We start from the raw sequence: 20,362 nt of genomic DNA on the forward strand, positions 1-20,362 counted from the left end.
TGTGTTTACAGTCAGTGCCTCATGATCAGAAAGAATACAAGATGGAGTTGTGTGGAGACTTCACCTTTCTTGAATGCATCATTACAGGCGATGAGTCGTGGTGCCTGATGTAAGGCTAAGAATCGAAGAGGCAAAGCATGAAGTAGCATGGCCCAAGGTCACTGAAATCCAAAAAGGTTAGGTGCGAGAAGTTGCACATCAAGAATGCTCATTACCTTTTTTGAAGCTGAAGGGATCATTCATAAACAGTACGCAACCACCTATGTGAACATCTTGGATCACCTCCTGAAAAGGGTCAGACATGTATAGCTTCAGTATACCGCAAATGGATCCTGGTGGCTGTTCCACGGTAATGCTCATATCTATACCACCATAAACCGTGCAGCAGTTCCTAGCATGTAAGGGGGCTGTTGTGCTCCATCACCCCCTTATTCACCAGATTTGGCCCCTGATGATTATTTCCTTTTCCTTCGCTTGAAGAAACACTTAAAAGGACAACAGTTTTGAGACATTGCCGACATTCAATACAATGTGAATGCTGAACTTAACCGCATCCCACAGACTGCCTTCACCGAAAGAATGCGAGACCTCTACTTGCATTGTAAGACGTGCATAACCATGGGAGGTGATTATTTTGAAGGACAACAAGCTGTGTTCCTGCATGCAAGTACAAATAATGAAATCCATTATTTATTTATCACAGGTTGTATGCTGTATTGTGGTAGATTATCTCAATATGTAATACTACACAGGAGAGGCAGAGTTCACTCATTTTTAGTTTACTACTTGACACCATTTTTCTTTACACACACACCCAGACACATGCATGTGTGCATATTGAACTCTTCATGTTGGTCTGACCTACTCCCACATCACTGTGAAGCTCATTGCGAATTTGTGGCCATATCATTCACTGGTGTTTTGTGCACTTAAGACCGACTCCAGACTGACTCAGTCTCACTGAATTTCCTCTTTATCTAGGCCCACAGAAAATTCTCATACTTCCCCACTTCCAGATCACTCTGGGTGCATTCTTCTTTATTAATCAAGTTCAAGCTTTTCCTAGGGCTTCCGTATCATGTACCTCAGCAATTTTCCGGCACTATTTTTTCCTCGCTGGTAGCCTACCTGCATTGTCGCTGCTCCACTAGTATTATCATCTGCCAGTCCTGCTCACTCTCAGCCTTCATTACCACATTATCATCTTACAATACTGTCCGACTCATTGGCTGAATGGTCAGTGTACTGGCCTTCGGTTCAGAGGGTCCCAGATTCGATTCCCGGACAAGTCGGGGATTTTAACCTTCATTGGTTAATTCCAGTGGTCCGGGGCTGGGTGTTTGTGCTGTTCACAACATCTCTGCAACTCACACACCACACGTAACACTATCCTCCACGACAATAACACGCAGTTACCTACACATGGCAGATGCCGCCCACCCTCGTCGGAGGGTCTGCCTTACAAGGGCTGCACTCGGCTAGAAACAGCCACACGAAATTCTATTATATCTTTCAGTACTGAGAGTTGAAAGACCTTATTTATTCTCATAAGAGGGAAAAGGCCATTCAACTCTCAAACATTTGCTTTAATACACAGAATCCTGTAGATATTCAGAACAAAGTATTTTAAGTTGAGTTGTACCTGGGAATAGAGTTCAAAATACTCACTAGTTTCTGGCAATCTTGACAGAAGACTACATGACAGTCTATGATAAAGGTTTGTCTTGTCAAGTGATTTAAGCATTTATTTCTACTACACAACAAATAAAATTTACTACAGTCCAACAATGCACACTTTTTCCAGCAGTGTTGTCTGTTAACAGAGACAAAGCTGCTCACAGCATATGATGCAATAGTGCTGCCTGTAGGTCACAAACTCTTTGACTCCTTGAACTGTTATAAATATTTTATAGCTTTCCATGTAAAAAGTTTGTTATTTTAAGAGAGCCAAATATTTTAGATCTCAACACTTCATTTAGTCATTTTTGGTTCAATGAAATTATATTTATATATTTGTGTTAAAGAAATGAAAAATGAAAAACTACAGCCAGTCAGGGATGGAATGAATGATGACAGGGAAAAACCAGAATACCCAGTATCTTAAGGAAATGAGAAATGTAAAAATAACGTACCATAAAATTAGATAGTTAAATAAAAAGAAAAAATATAAGTTGAAACCTAAGCATGATCATTATATTCTATTCCATTCTGTTCTATAATTTATGTAGTGCATAATGTAGTCTGCCAGTGAATATAAGACATCCTCACTTGTAAGACGACCCTCAACTTTTGGAAGGTATTCCAAGAAATATTGAATACACTACTACAATGAATGTATTTACAACATATCCAAGCTCTTCTGTAACTAAGTTAATTTAATAAGCCTTAGTATTAAAGTAAATCTAATAAGGAAAGTTTTATTTCAATAAATATTAAGTAATGCTGATAGACAACAAGTTTATCTGTAATAATATGACAGCTCCAGTATTTTTCGAGAGTCTGGAGCTGTAATTGTCCTTAAGCAATTAACTTCAGAATTAAACAGTAATGATAATAAAAGCGCTTGAATATAGAACAAACTTTCAACATGGCAATATGTTGTTCTATTTCTGCATTTAATCTCTCTTGGCTGCAGTCTCCAAGTTTGTTGGCTGTCATCCTCATTAGAATAACACAGTCATATCCATTAACCCTGACAGTAACACCATACGTTTTTCTGACGTGTTGTGCGAATGAATGCCATCTATTCCTCTTAAGGAGGGGAGAGTTATCCCCTCCACCACATCTATTCCTTGTTCATTCTATCTGGTAACTTTAATGTAACTGTAAATAATAGGCTTTGAGTGACACGTCTTCAAAACGTGTGGTGTAACTAAAGCGATATTTATGGACGTGTTACTGTCAGGGTTAATTGTGCAGTCTGTGGTCAGATGTGTTATTGAAGATGTTTCAGTGCGCTGTTCTGATAAATTGATGTGAGAACAAGTGCACGTAGCTGTGATAAAATGAAGGTGATAGCACAAAAGCAATAAAATTGTGGCGACACACAGCTGGTGATTGTTTGAAGTTCCTACTATTCTTATATCAGATTGGTCATTGGAGCCACAAGCTCAACAGTCGGTGTAATCTGCAGGGAAGCATTGCTCAGTAGTGGTGCAAAGTTGTAAACATAGTGCTGACCACCCCATCACTTGTTTGCAGCCCCACAGGCTTACTTTAAATTCAGTAACTGGAATTTTTAACTCACATGCTACTTCCAACTGCTTGAATTATCGGATAAACTTGGTTTTGTTTCCCCTGCACAAATTCAGTAACAAGCCTCTTAAATTTGTTTTTCCTGACTTTGGTCCTCTGAATGCTTTTCTGGACATGCCAGCATTCTTAACAATTTCTTTTCCCACCTACTTCTACTCGGAATTACAGACTTTTTCTCAACCTATTATAATTTTAGTACATTTTTCCTCGCGTAAAACGTGCATTTTGAAGTTTATATCATAACTTCTCCTATCTCCTTTATTTAATTGAAGTGACACGGATGCTCTCCTTTCCATGCCATCTGCCATCACTGGAATGGTGACCAAAACTGGATACATTAATGCAACATAACAATTGATTACCAGTCACAAACTGAAAAAAATTGTCAAAGCTGAACAAATTTTGGTTTATTTGTCACTTTGAGCTCAGCTCAATCTGCTTGGTGACTCCCACTGCACAAGCCAGTAACGTTGGGAATGATACAAATAGAATTTCAAGAAAATGAGTCTTTTTAAATGTTATAATGAACAACAAAGATGACTATGATCTTTATAAGTACATTTTATCACAAAAAACATAATCTTACCAGTAAATAAGAAAATCCCTTTCCTTGGGTCCCTGTTGCAAAGAGCTCTGTGATCTACTGCAGTCAATAGAAATGAACATTACAGTGATTTTAATTTTCAGATGTTGCCAGACATGAAGACAGAGAAGAACAGGAGAGACTTCGCCAAGCCATAGAAACTACACAGGATGAGCTCGATCAGGTGAAGGAGCCAGTGCAGCAAGCTCAGAGGCATGCAGAAGACCTCAGTGTCAGGGTTAGTATTACTTATTCATTTATACAGAGTAAGACTCCAATTACAGGTAACATGAACAAGACACATTTTACAAGTACTTCATGAAAAATGTATTTAAATAAAACATAAAAACAAAATGAATACATGGATGACAAAAACCACATTTTAAACATTAGAACAATAGAGAATTGGTTACTTCACTAATTAAAATAAGATGAACAAAATATCTACTATGAATTGAAGTTCTGTTGCAAGGCTCCTCTTTAGTAAATTTTCATAGTTTGCATAATTATGTAGACAATCATCAAAGGCAAAATCAAGGATATCAAACATATTGTTACAAATATGACACTACCTGTTTTCTTGGTCTGATTTAATTCTAGGATGACCCAGTAAGTAGACACACAATCTATTTGACCATGAATGACCTGACTCCACTAATTGCTTACTTACTTACTTACTTACTGGTCGGCGCTACAGTCCTTGTAGGTCCTTGGCCTCCTTTATCACCTGCCTCCATTCATCTCGGTCCTCAGCTTTTCTTCTCCAACGTTTAACTCCTAACTTTCTAAGGTCATTAACATTCCACGTTGCTAATATTCCACTAATTGCTGCCTATTTATAAGTCTCTCGCAGCAGGCCCCAGTTGTGCAATCTTTATCTGAATAGACTATAATCCTTTCACTTTCCCTTGCAAGCTCAGCCACTTCACACACAACAGCTGCACACAGTCAGGTATGAACACACGGCTGCTGACTATCACATTACACGATTACTTTTCTTTGGTTCATCTCTAGAGAAAGTGCACCACTCTCACGTTCAACACAATTCATGTGGTTGCTCCAAACAGTGAACTACTCAAAACTGATGGCTAAATACAGTGGTGACATAACAGCAACAACTCAACAGTGCTAACGACCACTATGATACTCTTCACTTGGATGACAATTAACACGGCTCCAATTCTATTCACTGTGCGAGTTGGCCATGTGGTTAGGGGCGCGCGGCTGTGAGCTTGCATCCGGGAGATAGTGGGTTCGAACCCCACTGTCGGCAGCCCTGAAAATGGTTTTCCGTAGTTTCCCATTTTCACACCAGGCAAATGCTAGGGCTGTACCTTAATTAAGGCCACGTCCGCTGCCTTCCAACTCCTAGGTCTTCCCTATCCCATTCTCGCCATAAGACCTATCTGTGTTGGTGCGACGTAAAGCCACTAACAAAAGCCAATTCTACTCACACCTGCTGTTCCAAACACTGACTCCACAATGGTGTACAGCTCTTGGTAATACACACAGTACTCCATATTCAGCACAACGATACTCAGAATCTGGTGAGACACTGACAACAGCCAGCACTGCCGCCCCAGTCTAACCACTCACTCGACACTCCGACACAACAACTCCTTATTTGCAGCTAGCCTTCTTCTTATATGCTGATGGTGGAGAATTAGAATATTTGGGGGTCGGCTAGAGACAAAAACATTCCTGTTTTATGTTCCAGAAAGTGCACATGGAAACAAGACAAAGAGAACAATAAAGGTGGTAGTGATGATCATGTTTTAAGAAGAAGTACAACTGGGCAACCATCCTATGTTAACATTAATCAGAGGGAAAAACTGGAAGGGATCGAAAGGTATTAGCCAAGGAAAAACAAAGGCCATGAAGGGCGTGGAAATGAAAGACTCCCTATGTAATACCATCGGGGTTGGGAAAGAACACAAGTCAAACAAGGAGGGTCAGATAGGATAGATATAAAGTAAGGAGCCTGTCACAAGTAAGTGGAAGCAATACCAGGTCCCAGCTAAGGGCCCTGTGGTTGCCAATCCTGCTCCTGAGTTCAGAGCCCCTGAGGTCCCTTTTAGTTGCCTCTTACTACAGGCAGGGGCTACCGTAAGTGTTATTCTACCACCCCAACCCACAGGGGAAGAACAATAGAGGGGGAGTTGACTCACTAGTTCCTTCCAGGAAATATCAAAGGGGGCTAAGACAGGACTGACTGCCGTTTGAGCTCATAACAGTATGTGGTATCAGACTGTTGGTCTTGCATATCCTAACTAGTGATGAATTTATGAGTTTATGCAAAATGTGTCTTTGGAACTGGGCCCACCTCCTTGGCTGAGGTTGGGAGCTGTGAGTATGTGTTTATTTTTATTTATTTTTATTTATATACAACACTTCTCACTACAAACCTCCACTTCCCTCCATGTAAGTTTGGCATCAGGAAGGGCATCTGGTCAGTCCACATTTTGGCTGACCCCCAGAAAATTGGCAAAAAGGACAGGAAAGAGCAACACTGTCTTATGAACTAGAATAATAAAAGGCTATCGTTACAACTTTGAAGTGTTTCAGTCTGTTGAAACTAATGCAAGATCAATAAAAGTAGAAAATGCCTCAAAAAGATAAAAATTAATTAAAAACAGAAAATACCTTCAAATACCACTGGACTGATCCAGGATCCAAGTTGGGGTCAGAGGGTCAGCGCCTCAACCATATGAACCACGCAGCCTGACGTACACTTAAGTGTTCCTTGTACAGTGGAACCTCGATATCTCGAATCACCTTGGGAGCTAAATTTTATTTTGAGTTATTGAAATTTCAAGGTGTAGAGAATATTGTTTTTGAGCATGTATAGCACATAATTGAATCATATGTATCTACAGGTTTATACTGAATACATTACTTTTAACAGTACTTAAAAATATACAAACAAACTCTATTTTATGCCATCACTTTCTTTATAACACTTATTATTGTAACTTTTAGAACACAGGATACAGTACATACAGTAGTGAAACAAGAAACATACCTCCCTTAACACCTTTAGAAAAAAAATCCGTTAGTTTCTTCTGTTTTTACGGTTAACCTTTCCTCCCTTCACGTCGAAATGTCTCGTCAGTACCGCGCAGCCGAGATTCTTAAATGGAACTTGTCATCAGCGACTTCGGGGGTCGCTTTCGTACGTGACCAGTAATTAATGCACACCCGAGAAACAGCAAGGCTTCGCCAATTTTCTGATCACTAAAAGTTTTAGTTTTTTGGTTCCCATCATATCAGCTCCCAGCATCACTGTAAATCTTTCTTTACTTGTTAAATGTTCCTCACAAACCACAAATGCTGTATTGCACAGTTAATATTGCACAAAAGTTGAGTTACAGATAATTGTTTTGCTTCAAGGGAGGAAATGTTTGCTTTGAGAAATCAAGAAATTTGTGTAACTGAATTTCGAGTAAAAGAGAAACAAATACACGTGAAGAATAGGACAAACAGATGGAAAATTTAAGTTACTTCGAGAAACTGAAAATTTGAGTAATAGAGGTTTGACTGTATTACCTTATTTCTTATTTGGTCCTTTCCTGTCTTGGCCAGCATACTTCATAGAAATTTCATTTTGCTTGCCTGGATTTTCCTTTCGTCTGCTTTGGTTGATGTAGATGTTGATTCCCATAGGGAATCTGAAATATTTGTCCCGAATGAGTAAATTTATAATACCAATATAAATGGTCCGTTACTGGACATTATAAATTTTCCAGCTAACTCATTGGTTGTTACTCAAGCTTCAGCTCTGTACGTCAAGATTGGTAGAAAGTAGTTCTCGTAAATGATTTCCTTGAATCATATTGGCACTTCCTTACTCCATGCCAGTCCTCTTACACCCTGGTAAAACCCTCCAGCTAACTGCACTCTTCTGTTTATAAGATATATTTTGGTTTCTTTTCCAGGCTGATGAGTTGGATGAGCTCCTGGCTGAGTCACGGTACACATCAGAGCATGCTGTAGGAGCAGCTAATGCATACAAGAATATTGCAGATGCCATCAACGAGGCCCTAGTGGCTGCCAATGAAGCTCAGAGTCCTGCGGAGAATGCTACAGCTAAGGTAAGGACGTCTCCTACAAGTATTGTCGGAATTAGCAGTCCAGCCTCCATTCACTGCTTTTGGTGAGGAGAAAGAATATGGCAGGAAAATGACATTATAATGCCGTAAGTTTTGATGTCTTTTATTTAAAGCTGATAACACTATATTCATAACTCACCAGCATGGAGTGTCGTGTATGATACATAGAGATTGGTGAAACTGATTTAACACATTGGAGACAGCCATATTTGAATGTGCTATCCTCCAGAAATCGTGGGATTCTTAATGGTTTGTGAAAATTTTTCAATGCTAGGGTAAGCCATGATTGTAACAAGTTTTGGAATGCATAGAAAGATCACACTTTCTTCTACACAAAAATGAGTTTTAATTATCATAATAGTGCAGCAATTTTAAAATATAAATTTGTGAAAATAATATGTTTTACAAACGAAAAAAAATATGACGCAGCTATGGATGCCAGTTCGGTTAATATTTCGAAATTTGACTTTGTGGGCACATCTACTGAAACACACTAATGCAGATTCTAACCTAATTAGTCAATTGACACTGGTATTCTGGTTTACAACAAGGAATTTGCATTCCCACTGTTCTTTGTTTGACAACGGTGTTGCATCGAGTTGCTGCAGGTACACGGGAACACCCACATATTTAGGAAGCGGTATAAAATAATATTACAGAACCCACTTCACGTTACACTTCACACCAATTTGAAATGAGTTCATTTTCTACATTTACTAACCTAAAGCGCCAGAATCATCATGTTTACTTAGTGTGTAATTGTTATCCTCATCCTCATTTTCAGAAATCGTGTCTTCCATAAGAACATCCATTATGGATTCGTTGTCGAAATTTCGTACACTTGAATTAGACATGCTAAATATTCACAAGAATTACGCAAACAAGCCTGCCTCTCGAACACACACTCTTCCTGACCGCATGTACCGTACGTACTTTCCCGCCCATTTTACAGCTGAGAGTCAACGATGACACAGCCTTAGGTTATGTAGGAACGTGACTGTGTTATCAATGCCTTGAAAGAAGAGCTCTCGACTTATGCTCATAACTAGTACATTTTATGCTTATAGAAGCATTCAGCAGTATCTTATTGTAGTCACAGCTCGCTGAAATGGCAAATACAATTTTTTAGCTACAGTGAAATCATGCCCGTAGATTCTCCAAGCTCCATCAGCAGCCGTCTACGAGCGGTGTCTCCAATGTGTTAACCTTTAGCAGTCGTATTTAAAAGGGGCACGTTTTACAGGTTTCACACAAATGCTTTAGGTAATTTTTTAATATAGGGATATATATCTTTATATACAGTGCTGATTTGTTTCACACCTACACCTTTAGTCCTTAGTCCTATAATCGACTCCCATGTGGTACAGTACGAAACAAACGCTTGGATCCAAACCAGGTTTCTTTCCACAAGTTGCCATAAAGTACACAGTTTCCCGTTGACCGCCCTTTATTTCCTATTTGAACACACTGCGCAGTCCCTTGTGTTGCTTATCTCATTGGAATAAATAAAATGTGGTTTCTCATTCAGCCTTTCATACGTGACACGTGCCGATGGACGACCTCACTTTGCAGATCATCGCACAGATCTTTCCTTGGCCAATAGTTTTTCCAACAATTTTCTCTTAATTTCTTCAGAAATATGTAAGGAAAGCGTAATATCGTTGTCAGAATTCTCAAGTGCATCAGTAATGTCTGAATCGCTCAAAAAAGATACGTTTACGTTTGTTATCTATATTACTGGTAGACGCCGTGATGCTCAATGAGTATGCAGAACATAAACAGAAACACTTGGTTGTTTCTTGCTAGAATTTGATAGTACTGTTTCGATATATATTGGGATATTTTATTAACTCCTTCGAGAAGTTAACACAACCATCGATATTACGCAAAGAAACATATAATTGCCGTAAGATGATCGTAAATCACATGTCAGGTTATGCCCAACATTTGACCTCCTCGAGAAAAACATAATGTCAACCAGTAAAGGTTAATTTTTGTGCTTTCCGTGTTATAGGAAACTTAGTGGTGTTATTACATGTTAACCAATTGCATACCTACTGCATATGAAAATAATGAATATTTACTTACTGAACTTTTAATGCTTTACTGACACATATTTACATAGAAATTTACATGAATACAGGTCTTATTTGTTATCAATCATTGTCTTATACAATTTAGTTGTAGCCATATTGCTTAGAATATTTTAAATTGCAAGCTGGGTGTAAAGAGAGAATCAAAAGCTATAAATAGGAATACTCTGTATTAGATTCTTTAATTGAAAATACACTCAACAAATCAACTAGATATAAAGTGGAGAGTAATTACTTGTTAGGAAAATGAAACCATTATAAGAATTTCTGCATTCTATGGTTTGAGCTGTACCTTACAATAATAATACCAATATAGTTGGTCCATTATTGGACATTATCAAATTTCCAGCTAACTCATTCCTGTTTGCCAGCACTTTGCCCCAGTGTGCTAAGTTGGGCTCATCAGTTGGTAAATAGCACACCTACCAAGACACATGGCTGGTGCATACTGAGGAGGCCCACTACTGCTAAAATGTTTTCATTCCTCCCCTGAAGGGGGAGGCGAGCCTCTTAGACGGTAACGCCGTCTTTCGGGCCAGGAGATTTGTTACGGTGAAGGAGATGCTCGGAGAAGGTGAGGGGGTTGGCGGCCGTGGCCTGTACTAGGAACTTTCCTGGTATTCGCTTTAGTGCAGGAGAATGGAAAACCACGGAAAACCATTCTCAGGACAGCCAACGGTTGGGGCCAGCCGTGAGGTGCAGCCCAGTCCCGTCTCCCGAATGCAGAGGCATAGAGCCATGGTAGAGCCACGGTAGAGCCGTGGCCACCCCTTCAAGGAGGCGACTGTGTAGGCTACTTAGAGCCACCGGCAGTGCCAATGCACTGTGAGAGACTTTGTCTCATTTTCAAAAATTGGTGCCTGCCTGGCCATCAGATGATATAGATGTCGATTCCCATAGGGAACCTGAAATATTTGTCCTCGGTCGGCACCAGCCATGCGTCTTGGTAGGTGTGCTATTTACCAACCGATGAGCCCAACTTAGCACATTGGGGCAAAACACTGGCAACCAGGAATGCGTTAGAAAATTTATAATGTCCAATAATGGACCAACTATATTGGTATTATAAATTTACTCACTTGGGACAAATATTTCAGGTTCTATATGGGAATCAACATCTGTACATTAGTCGCCCACCACCACACCATAATGTGAGATAGAGCACTAAATATCCACATTTGATGTAGGGTACAACACAGCTTGTAGAGCAGTCTTTGTTCAGTTGGGGATAGTCCTCTTTAAGGGAGCACAAAAGACTGCAATTGTTCAATGGGGAGGTATCCAACTCAGACATTTCTTCCTTTGCCATTTTCTGGAAGACAGACAAAGAATGTATATGGACTAACTGGAGCTGCACGTGACAATTTTCTCAGTTATTTTCTCTATACCATCCTTAGTTAGGACCTTGCTGCATAAATTTTTTGGGGTGAACAGGTTTTTATGGGCTTCAGAAACAGCCTTTTAAGGATCGTTTGCCATCAAGTGTCTTAGTTTTGACAAACTCTGCCACACTGTTATCTTTAGAGTGTTTGCAGCTCTGCCTCTGTGAATTGCTGACATTTCATTGAGGTGAGCATTAAGCTCTGGTGGGGAACACACTTCCCTAGTCAGCAAATCCAGCATATTCTGCAATACTCTAACAGAGTATGAGCTGTAAGGTAGTTATTATCTTCTAAAAAGGTAATTAATTCCATAGTCTGGTTAAAGTTGTTTGCGACAAACTGAGCTTGAGTTCTTGTGATAAGTAGCTCACTGCTATTCATATTATTAAAAAATGTAACACCATTGTTATCTTCACTCATTTTATCCATACAGTCAACAATAAATGTAGAGTGCAGACTCAAACCAAGTATTCCACCTCATCTGCACAGGTACTGGAAGCAATTTGGTCTTCCCTGTGTTGTTGTATCCCTCATGTAGAAATTCAAGATACATGTATTTCCTTCGTCTAGTGTTGAGGAAAGCTGCCTTGATTTTTGCAACTGCCGAGTTAAGTTAATCAAGATTGCTCTGCCAGTTACGACCTACAAGATTAACTTTGTGAGGCCAGCATTGCACATGACCAAGGCAGTCACAATCAAGCCCCCATATAAAGAGCAGAATCAGTAACCATGGCCTGAACATTGTCAGATTAAATGTTGTATTTGTTCAGGGCAACCACAACACTATGTGAGCACATGGAACCTATGGCTTTATTGAGCACCACACTGTCAGCTAATACACATTCTAACTGTTCCTCTCTTTCAAAAGGTGTAACAACGCATTAAAAAGCAGCTCCCTGACTTATCTGTAGTTTCTTCATAAAGAACAAAGGTTTTTTTAAATCTTGAATGCTCATCTTCAGCTCTTGTTGCTTTTTGTCCTCAACAATAGGAATGTAATGTTCTCAGATGGGATCAGAGGACGGCAAGTCTCCGCTACATTTTCATGTACTTGGACAACCATTCTCACATCTTGGGGTTGTGTAACTTCTCAGCACTAATCCCAGCACTCAAGAACGCCTTAGTTGTGTCAATAATGAGTTCATTTTAATCTTCTTTTGCATCCTTCACCTGTGTGATTCTCCCATGGATAACTGCAACTTCAATGATCCCTTCTGTTTGCCGTGCTTGTGATTATCACTAATGATGTGTTTCATTGCCTTGTCCCATCTTTTGAACTGTGGGCTTTTGTCACACAATTTTTGCTACAATTAAATACCGTAATTAAAACCTGTCTGTATCAGCATAAATCATATTTCTTTGTTAGAACCAGTTTCTGGAAATTAAATTCCATTGTCTATAACAAATTCATAATCAATGTCCATTTCCCTCATCTAGTACCAAATTATTTCTTTAAATTAGGTTACAACATACCTGAAAATAGTAGCACTGGTTGGACATGTGCTAATAAACACTGTATTTTTATAGTTAACAAACCAAACTGGATTTTAATCATTATGAAACAAGGTTGCAAGCATTTAATTTTACATGATGATGATGACGACAACAACAACAACGGTAATACAAAAAAAGTACTCCCATCCCCTAGTTCTAGATCTCCTGATACTAGGGAGAGAGCACTCTTTTATTGCAATTCATTAAAGTTTGATACATGCATTACATTTTCCTTTTATAATTATTTGACCATTACTACACTAAACATAATTTATTTTGTCCTAGACCAGGGCCTCTCAGGGTGCATGCACCGTGCACGGTGCAAAAGATGACTTTGCTTGGTTGACCGGAGTGCAGACCCCCACTCCTCGATTTGGAGCAATAGCGCTGTCTCTCTCTTTCCCCACGCCTGTCTCCCTCTTTCTCACTTGCTCCGTAGCGCTCCAAATCCGAACAGAGTTGAGCCGAGCTTAGCCGAGTAGCCCAGAGACGAAGCGTTGGTCCAAGCCGAGTGGGACCGATGCACTGCGCACAGGAACTCTGCCCTTCAGTTTGCACGTGTGAAATTTTGGGCGTTTGAGAGCCCCTGTCCTAGACGTTAACAGTGCTATGTTGTCTAGGACAGCATGTATCTTAGCTTAGCTTATTTAGTGCTTACTTTTATGTTGCAAGTCTTTTTGGAGTATCCTATCATTAACAACATGCCTTACTTAATGGATGAATTATGAATAGAATATAATAACACAACAATACAACAATTTATATATTTCTACATCTGACATTATTTTTTACCTACTAATAATTATATTCATTCTAGGATACATAGGCCTCTTATCCATCTTATCCTTAGCCTTCATTACTCTCGTTTGTATTTGTTTTGATGTTTTTAATTTCCTTTTTCCACATACTTTTCAAAATGAAAAATATGTTGCTATTCTTCCTGGTGTAATCTGCTCTTTATTTAATATTTTAGCAATTGCATAGAATTCTCTCTCTCATTCTATTTTTGTTTTATATTCGCTTCCCAGATATTGCACTACAAACTCTTAATAGATGCGCTTCTTCCATTTCTTCTCCACAGAGTAGACACTGATTTTCGTATTTTCTGACCCTTATTCTTATAAATTCCCATTAGCCACCACATGTATTTTTTTTACTTACTTGTATTTTTAAGTATGCCACTATCATTTTATGAAGATTACTAAATTTACACATCAGTATTCTTTTATCATTCACGTAAAACCCCTCTGAGCTGAATTCACTTGCCTGTGAATACTGTATTAACTCTCATAATTTTCCCCTTGTTTCTTAAAATTTGAGGGGTGAAAGTACATAGATATTATGCAATGAGCTACAACAAAATTGGATTAAAATTGAATCTGAGAATTATCAAACTTAAAAGAACAGTGTGGTCTGCATAGTCTTGACAAGTGCTGGAGAGTGACATAGCATAGTTCAAGATGGCTTGGGTATTGAGCTGCTTCTAGCAAAGAAATTTGTTTCATTAACAACAAAACTACAAAAGACTGTTAACTAGCTTGAACACTCCACAGGCAAACATGGTCGTAGCTGCGAAACATTTCCCTGTGAATGGCTCATTCATTGTGTGTATGTTCAGTCCTCAGCCCTAAGGCTGGTTGGATCCTCAACAGCTCCACCATCAGCTGTCATACATGGCCTAGGCATCACTAAAGAGGCATACTAGTGAAATGAGGAGTGAGGTAGTTTCCCGTTGCTTTCCTCACCGAGCCAGAAGTTGCTATTATATATGTTTGCCAAGTCCACTGAAATGCATGCATCAACTGACCCTATAAGCAACATTTTCACACCATTCATAGCAGGGACTGGCTGCGTAAGGAATGGCATTACTAGCATCGCTCATACCTCAGTCACTTTCATATTGTCAAGACCAAGACTGAGACAGGTCATTGAAAGTAACAAAACTGCTTTAACCTGTACCTGAAGAACAGCACACTGAAAACACTAGATCTTGCCTGCAAAGACATTGATCTTTTTTTTGTGACTCTGCATTGTTGGTGTCTTCTTGAGGGCAGTAAAACTAATGTTGCAAGGCATATTTTTGTTATTGCAGATTATGAGCAATTGATGAACAGAACATCTTTTTAGTTGAACTTTTTCATTGCTTTATTGATTATTAACTTTGTTTGTCTATTTATTTGTGTTTATCTTATAATGTATTCAGTCCTAACAATAGTGTACATCTATGAGGTAACAAAATATCTATTAATAGGTAGATTATTTGTGTTTCTCTGTCCTGCACAGAGATTCGTGGAGACAGTTTGTCAATAGCTAGCTACATGATGCCACTACACCCTTACGGAGTGTTAGAGTAAGAGACACATTTGTGTTCATGTGTTTTCTAATGCCCAGGCACTTGGATCCGATCTATTGGCTATGATGAAGGGTGGTTTACCATCTTCATTTATTTGTGCACACCATCTTTGATCAGTGAGTTAATTACTCCTTGCCATAAAGACGAAGATTGTTACACGAGTGTATGTGTTTCTGTGTCCAGCGTGATGACTGCATGTTATATGTTGTGTCAATAATGAGACAGGGAGAGGGTGAAACCTGGTGTCTGTTTATAGCCTACTCTTCTTGATTAGTAACAAGAGATCTGCTCAAAGCTTAATGTCCTGTCTAACAGATAAATCATCCTCAACAATGTCCTTTGCCCTCACTCCATGTGAGCATTATAGAGAGCACAATAATTTAAAGTCTATCAAGTTCCACCTTTTCAATACTAATACAATGTTGTTGGATGATATTTACAACATTATTTATTATTACAGTACATGTTTCGGTGCTCTATTAAGTCACCATCATCAGCTGATTTAGAAAATGTGAAAAAACTTGGCGATATAAATATTAAATATTAAACAAAATATTGTCATAATTAATTCATACATATACATATTTACAACAGGATATTTATTGATTAAATCCTAAACATCTATTATGTTATATTAAATTTCCCTAATATATAACAAGAAAATTCTTGTAAGTCATAATTCTAAAAAAAATTCATCTGGTTTAAAAAAAATTTAAATTAAAAAAATTTTTTTTTAGAATTATGACTTACAAGAATTTTTTTGTTACATATTAGGGAAATTTAATATAACATAATAGATGTTTAGGATTTAATCAATAAATATTCTGTTGTAAATATGTATATGTATGAATTAATTATGACAATATTTTGTTTAATATTTAATATTTATATCGCCAAGTTTTTTCACATTTTCTAAATCAGCTGATGATGGTGACTTAATAGAGCACCGAAACATGTACTGTAATAATAAATAATGTTGTAAATATCATCCAACAACATTGTATTAGTATTGAAAAGGTGGAACTTGATAGACTTTAAATTATTGTGATCTCAGTTCAATACGGAAAATAAGATGAAGTTTCTTACGTTTAATCATTATAGAGAGGTTTGAAATTGAGCCCAAGGTTTTGGCACGTCATTTAGTGATTAGGAATTGTATACCACCACATCTTCTACCCTGCTGGCTAATAGTTTGATGGTGACATTTTTTCCACAAAGTGATTTTGAACCAGGTAATCCTGATGTCAGATCATAAAGATTTGACACCTTAACAATCATAACTACATGTTGATTGGTATTTATTTCCTTCTTTCTTTCTTTCTTTCTTTCTTTCTTTCTAACAATATTCCAACTCTGTGAGGAAGTAAATTGTAACAGCACTTCAGGTCGTCATAATAATAATAATAATAATAATAATAATAATAATAATAATATTTTTTTGTGAAGGGTCCGCACTCCACAAGTGTGTGGGATTCTTACCCACTAAAAACCACACACCCTTTTCCCACGATGTGAGTCATCACCCCGGAACCGCTCTCGCATTACTTCAGGGTGATATCGTGCTTTGTCTTTCAGACATCTTCTTTCTTCATTTCTCCTTTACGAATGTTCGTATGCTTCCAAATCCTTCTTCTTCTTCTGATGAAGGATGTCCTCCACATGTACTGCCACACGATCCCAGGATTCCTGGTTTCGCAGCATCACCGAAATAACATTATCTGTTGTCAATTCTCCTAGTTCAGTTTCCACACATCTTCTCTGAATTGTCCAATGGCCGCATACAAAAAAGGTATGATATACGTCGTCAATATCATCGTAGTATATGCATGCTGCGTCACTCGCTCTGCCCACTTTATGCAGGAATTTCCGGAAATATCCATGTCCTGTTAGAAGCTGCGTGAGGTAGTAATTTACTTCACCATGGGCCCTTTCAACCCAGATATCCAAGCGTGGTATCAGTCGCTTGGTCCATTTGCCTCGAGGGTCACTTTCCCATCTGAGTTGCCATCGCCTCATCAGTTGACTGAAGGCGCGCTTCTTTGCACATTTCTTTCCCAGCTCTCCTTTGGTACACCAGATTTCATGCCGCTCCAATGGGGCTATTGCTGCCACCGTGAGGATTGCCGGTTCGGAAACAGTGCGGTATGCACATGCAATACGTAAAGCCGCTCTCCATTGTACGGCAGCTATCCTTCTCCGATACCAAGCAAATCTCAAGGATTCAGCCCAGATTTCAGAACCATATAGAAGCACTGACTGAACCGTCGACATGAGAAGACGCCGTTTACTGGATTTCGGACCTTTAATATTTCCCATTAGTCTGCTAAGTGCAGTCATGTATTTTACTGCCTTGTCTGTCACTCTCTGAATATGAGTCCAGAATGTGAGCTTGGAGTCAAGTGTCACTCCTAGATATTTTGTGCTCGCAGATGTTTCTATCACTAACTCTCCAACAGTCATTGGTACAAGAGTTTCGATCCTTTTCCTCATCAGAAGAACTATCTCCGTTTTGTGTTCGATAATAATAATAATAATAATAATAATAATAATAATAATAATAATAATAATAATAATAATAATAATAATAATAATAATAATAACACAATGAAATAGTGAAGATAGAAAAATATGAAATTTATAAAAATCATGTTTAACACCAAGTTTGCGTTGCAGCAACTATCAACTTACAGGTCTAACAATGACAACTATGGAAGGATTGTGGAATGTGGAAGGAACCCTAATGAGGCTATGAGAGCGTATCTCATTTGATGGTGACCACCCTTAAGCTCAAATATATTAAAACCTAAAAATCCATGAAATATAAAATGCGGCCAGCTAACAATAAAAAATTAAACTTAATACAGAATATAAATACATACTAACCAACAATTGAATGCTGCAGCTCTTCTGATAGTGGATTAGGTTACAAATTTAGAACCAAAGAAGTGTTGCCTAGAAAATTACAAATGTTGCTGTGACCATCCATCGAGGCCCGGTCATTCAAAAATTAAAATTGGTGAATGTGGAAGTCTAGAGGAAAACTCCGTTACGCCAAAACAAATTACATTACCACAAAAAGTTACATAAAACAAGAGAAGGCGAAACACAAGAATAAATTTAACTGAAGTGAAAAACAATAACATAGCGTTTACCTTGAGAGGCAGGAGTCTCAAAAGCGGGACGGACAAGGTCTCATGAGGAGCCCGAAACTGGAAATCGTGTGATCACAAGTAGCCAATAAAAACATTCCAGATCGCCGCATTCACCAATGAAAAAGGCCATTATTCCGGCCAGTTAAAATGCCCTACAACAAATGGACAAGTTCTAGAGAGTTCGATTACAAAACATAGCAGTTTCGTTATCGAAACCTCCATATGGCAGTACAAACTGACACAAAAGTTGGTTATCAATTTTAGATGCCATTTACAACAGACCGATGACAACCACAACTACAGAAAATTTTAAATACTCAAATCTCTTTGAACATAAATCTTCTCATACCCATCAGTTACAATATTTTTTTTAAAAAACTTTCAATATATTCTTCAGTAATGTCGTTGTCGAGAGTCCTAAAAACCTTATTCAAATTAATATTTTCTAATTCACATAAATTCTTAAAACATAAATTTCTTTGCATAACACTGCCTGACAAGGATTCCTGTGGCTTTACTGATCTCTGCACATGGCAAATTTCAATATTGGTCACATCTTTATAGATTGAAACTTCTTTATGATTACCAGTTCATAATGTCTTTTTCTCCACGTTTCCAAATTTTGATAAGTAAAGAAAATTTCAATGTCTTTAAAGTCTTAACTTGAGGCTTCCCTAAATCGCATATATAAAAAATTATACTACAATAATATTTAAAACACAAAGCTCTTGATGACTGTTCAAACCGCCACACAAAAGATAAATTCATTTCTGTCTATCTATTTTATAATATATTTTCAGGTAACTCTCAGCACTAGGAAATGTTCTCTCTAAAGTCAGTAACTGTGTTTTCACTTAGTCTCAAGAGAGTATTTGCTGATATAGAGTAAGGAGATGTTTAATTCAATCCCATAGGCAGGCAGACTGAATGAGTTCTAGAACAATGGAGAGAGAGAGAGATTAAAATACAGTTGATAATGTTTTATTAACATATTGTTCTTGTTCTAGTCTGAAGGTCTAGGAGACCGCACTGGACAATCAGAAGTACGTTCCTCAGAGCTGCTGAATGAGGCACAGACTGCTCTGTACCGGGCCCAGCAGAAATTGGAACCTCAGCTGGCTGAAGCCAAGGAGAGCGTGGAGCAGGTGCAGAGTATGAATGAATACAGTGATCGTGTGGACAAGGAGATCAATGAGTGAGTGTTTATCTTAATTCAATCAATTTACCTGCCTATTGAAACCAAATAAAACCATGTGCCTTATCCAATCTCAAAAATAGATACAGTAGAAGTCCGTTATAGTGAGAATTCACAACAGCGAAAAATTCACTCGCTATAACGGATTGTCGTTATATCCGATTTTTGTATAAAAGTCGGAAAACCCTTCATGCACATTAAAATCGGTATGAAACGGCAATCAGTTTGTTCAAAACTTTGTTGCCGCAGATGATATCCACACTACGGCTTACGTGTTTGTTATTTTTCGTAATCCGATACTAGGTGAAAGTGTATGTTTAATTTATTTCTGAAAAAAATATAGTAGCATATTTCTCCGAATCCAAGATGAACCCCACTTTTCCCTTCAAAAAATTTAAATCAGGCTCAAAAAGAAGTGTGTAAAATCACATGAATGCCTTGTTGTACAGTACGCCTACGCATTTTAGACTATTTTTAAATGCCGAACATTGACTTTCGTCACGCCGTTTTTTTTTTTTTTTTTTTGCGGCTGCACAATTATTCTTTATTTCCGCGGGTTTAAGGGCCATTAACTTAACATTGGCATCATCATACTGAAGAGAACTCGTTGAAATTTTCCGGCAATACCTATTCCATGCGTCTCTACAATACAACGATCCATCAAGATATTATTCTTGCTATCTATAAAACTGTTACTTTTACGCAGCGTCAGATATAACTGGTTACCGCTACATGCACGTCTCGCT

General features: G+C 38.2%; 1 protein-coding gene across 1 annotated transcript in view; it reads left to right on the top strand.

Moving 5' to 3' along the window:
• LanA (laminin subunit alpha) overlaps window positions 1-20,362 on the top strand; it is a 389,558-nt gene that overhangs the window by 265,697 nt on the left and 103,499 nt on the right. Inside the window, exons 39-41 of the mRNA XM_067152600.2 lie at window positions 3,943-4,076; window positions 7,774-7,929; window positions 19,429-19,616. Of these exons, the coding sequence (XP_067008701.2) occupies window positions 3,943-4,076; window positions 7,774-7,929; window positions 19,429-19,616 (478 nt within the window). The remainder of the gene's footprint in view (window positions 1-3,942; window positions 4,077-7,773; window positions 7,930-19,428; window positions 19,617-20,362) is intronic.

This window comes from Anabrus simplex, chromosome 8, assembly GCF_040414725.1.
Source record: "Anabrus simplex isolate iqAnaSimp1 chromosome 8, ASM4041472v1, whole genome shotgun sequence".
Classification (NCBI taxonomy): domain Eukaryota; kingdom Metazoa; phylum Arthropoda; class Insecta; order Orthoptera; family Tettigoniidae; genus Anabrus; species Anabrus simplex.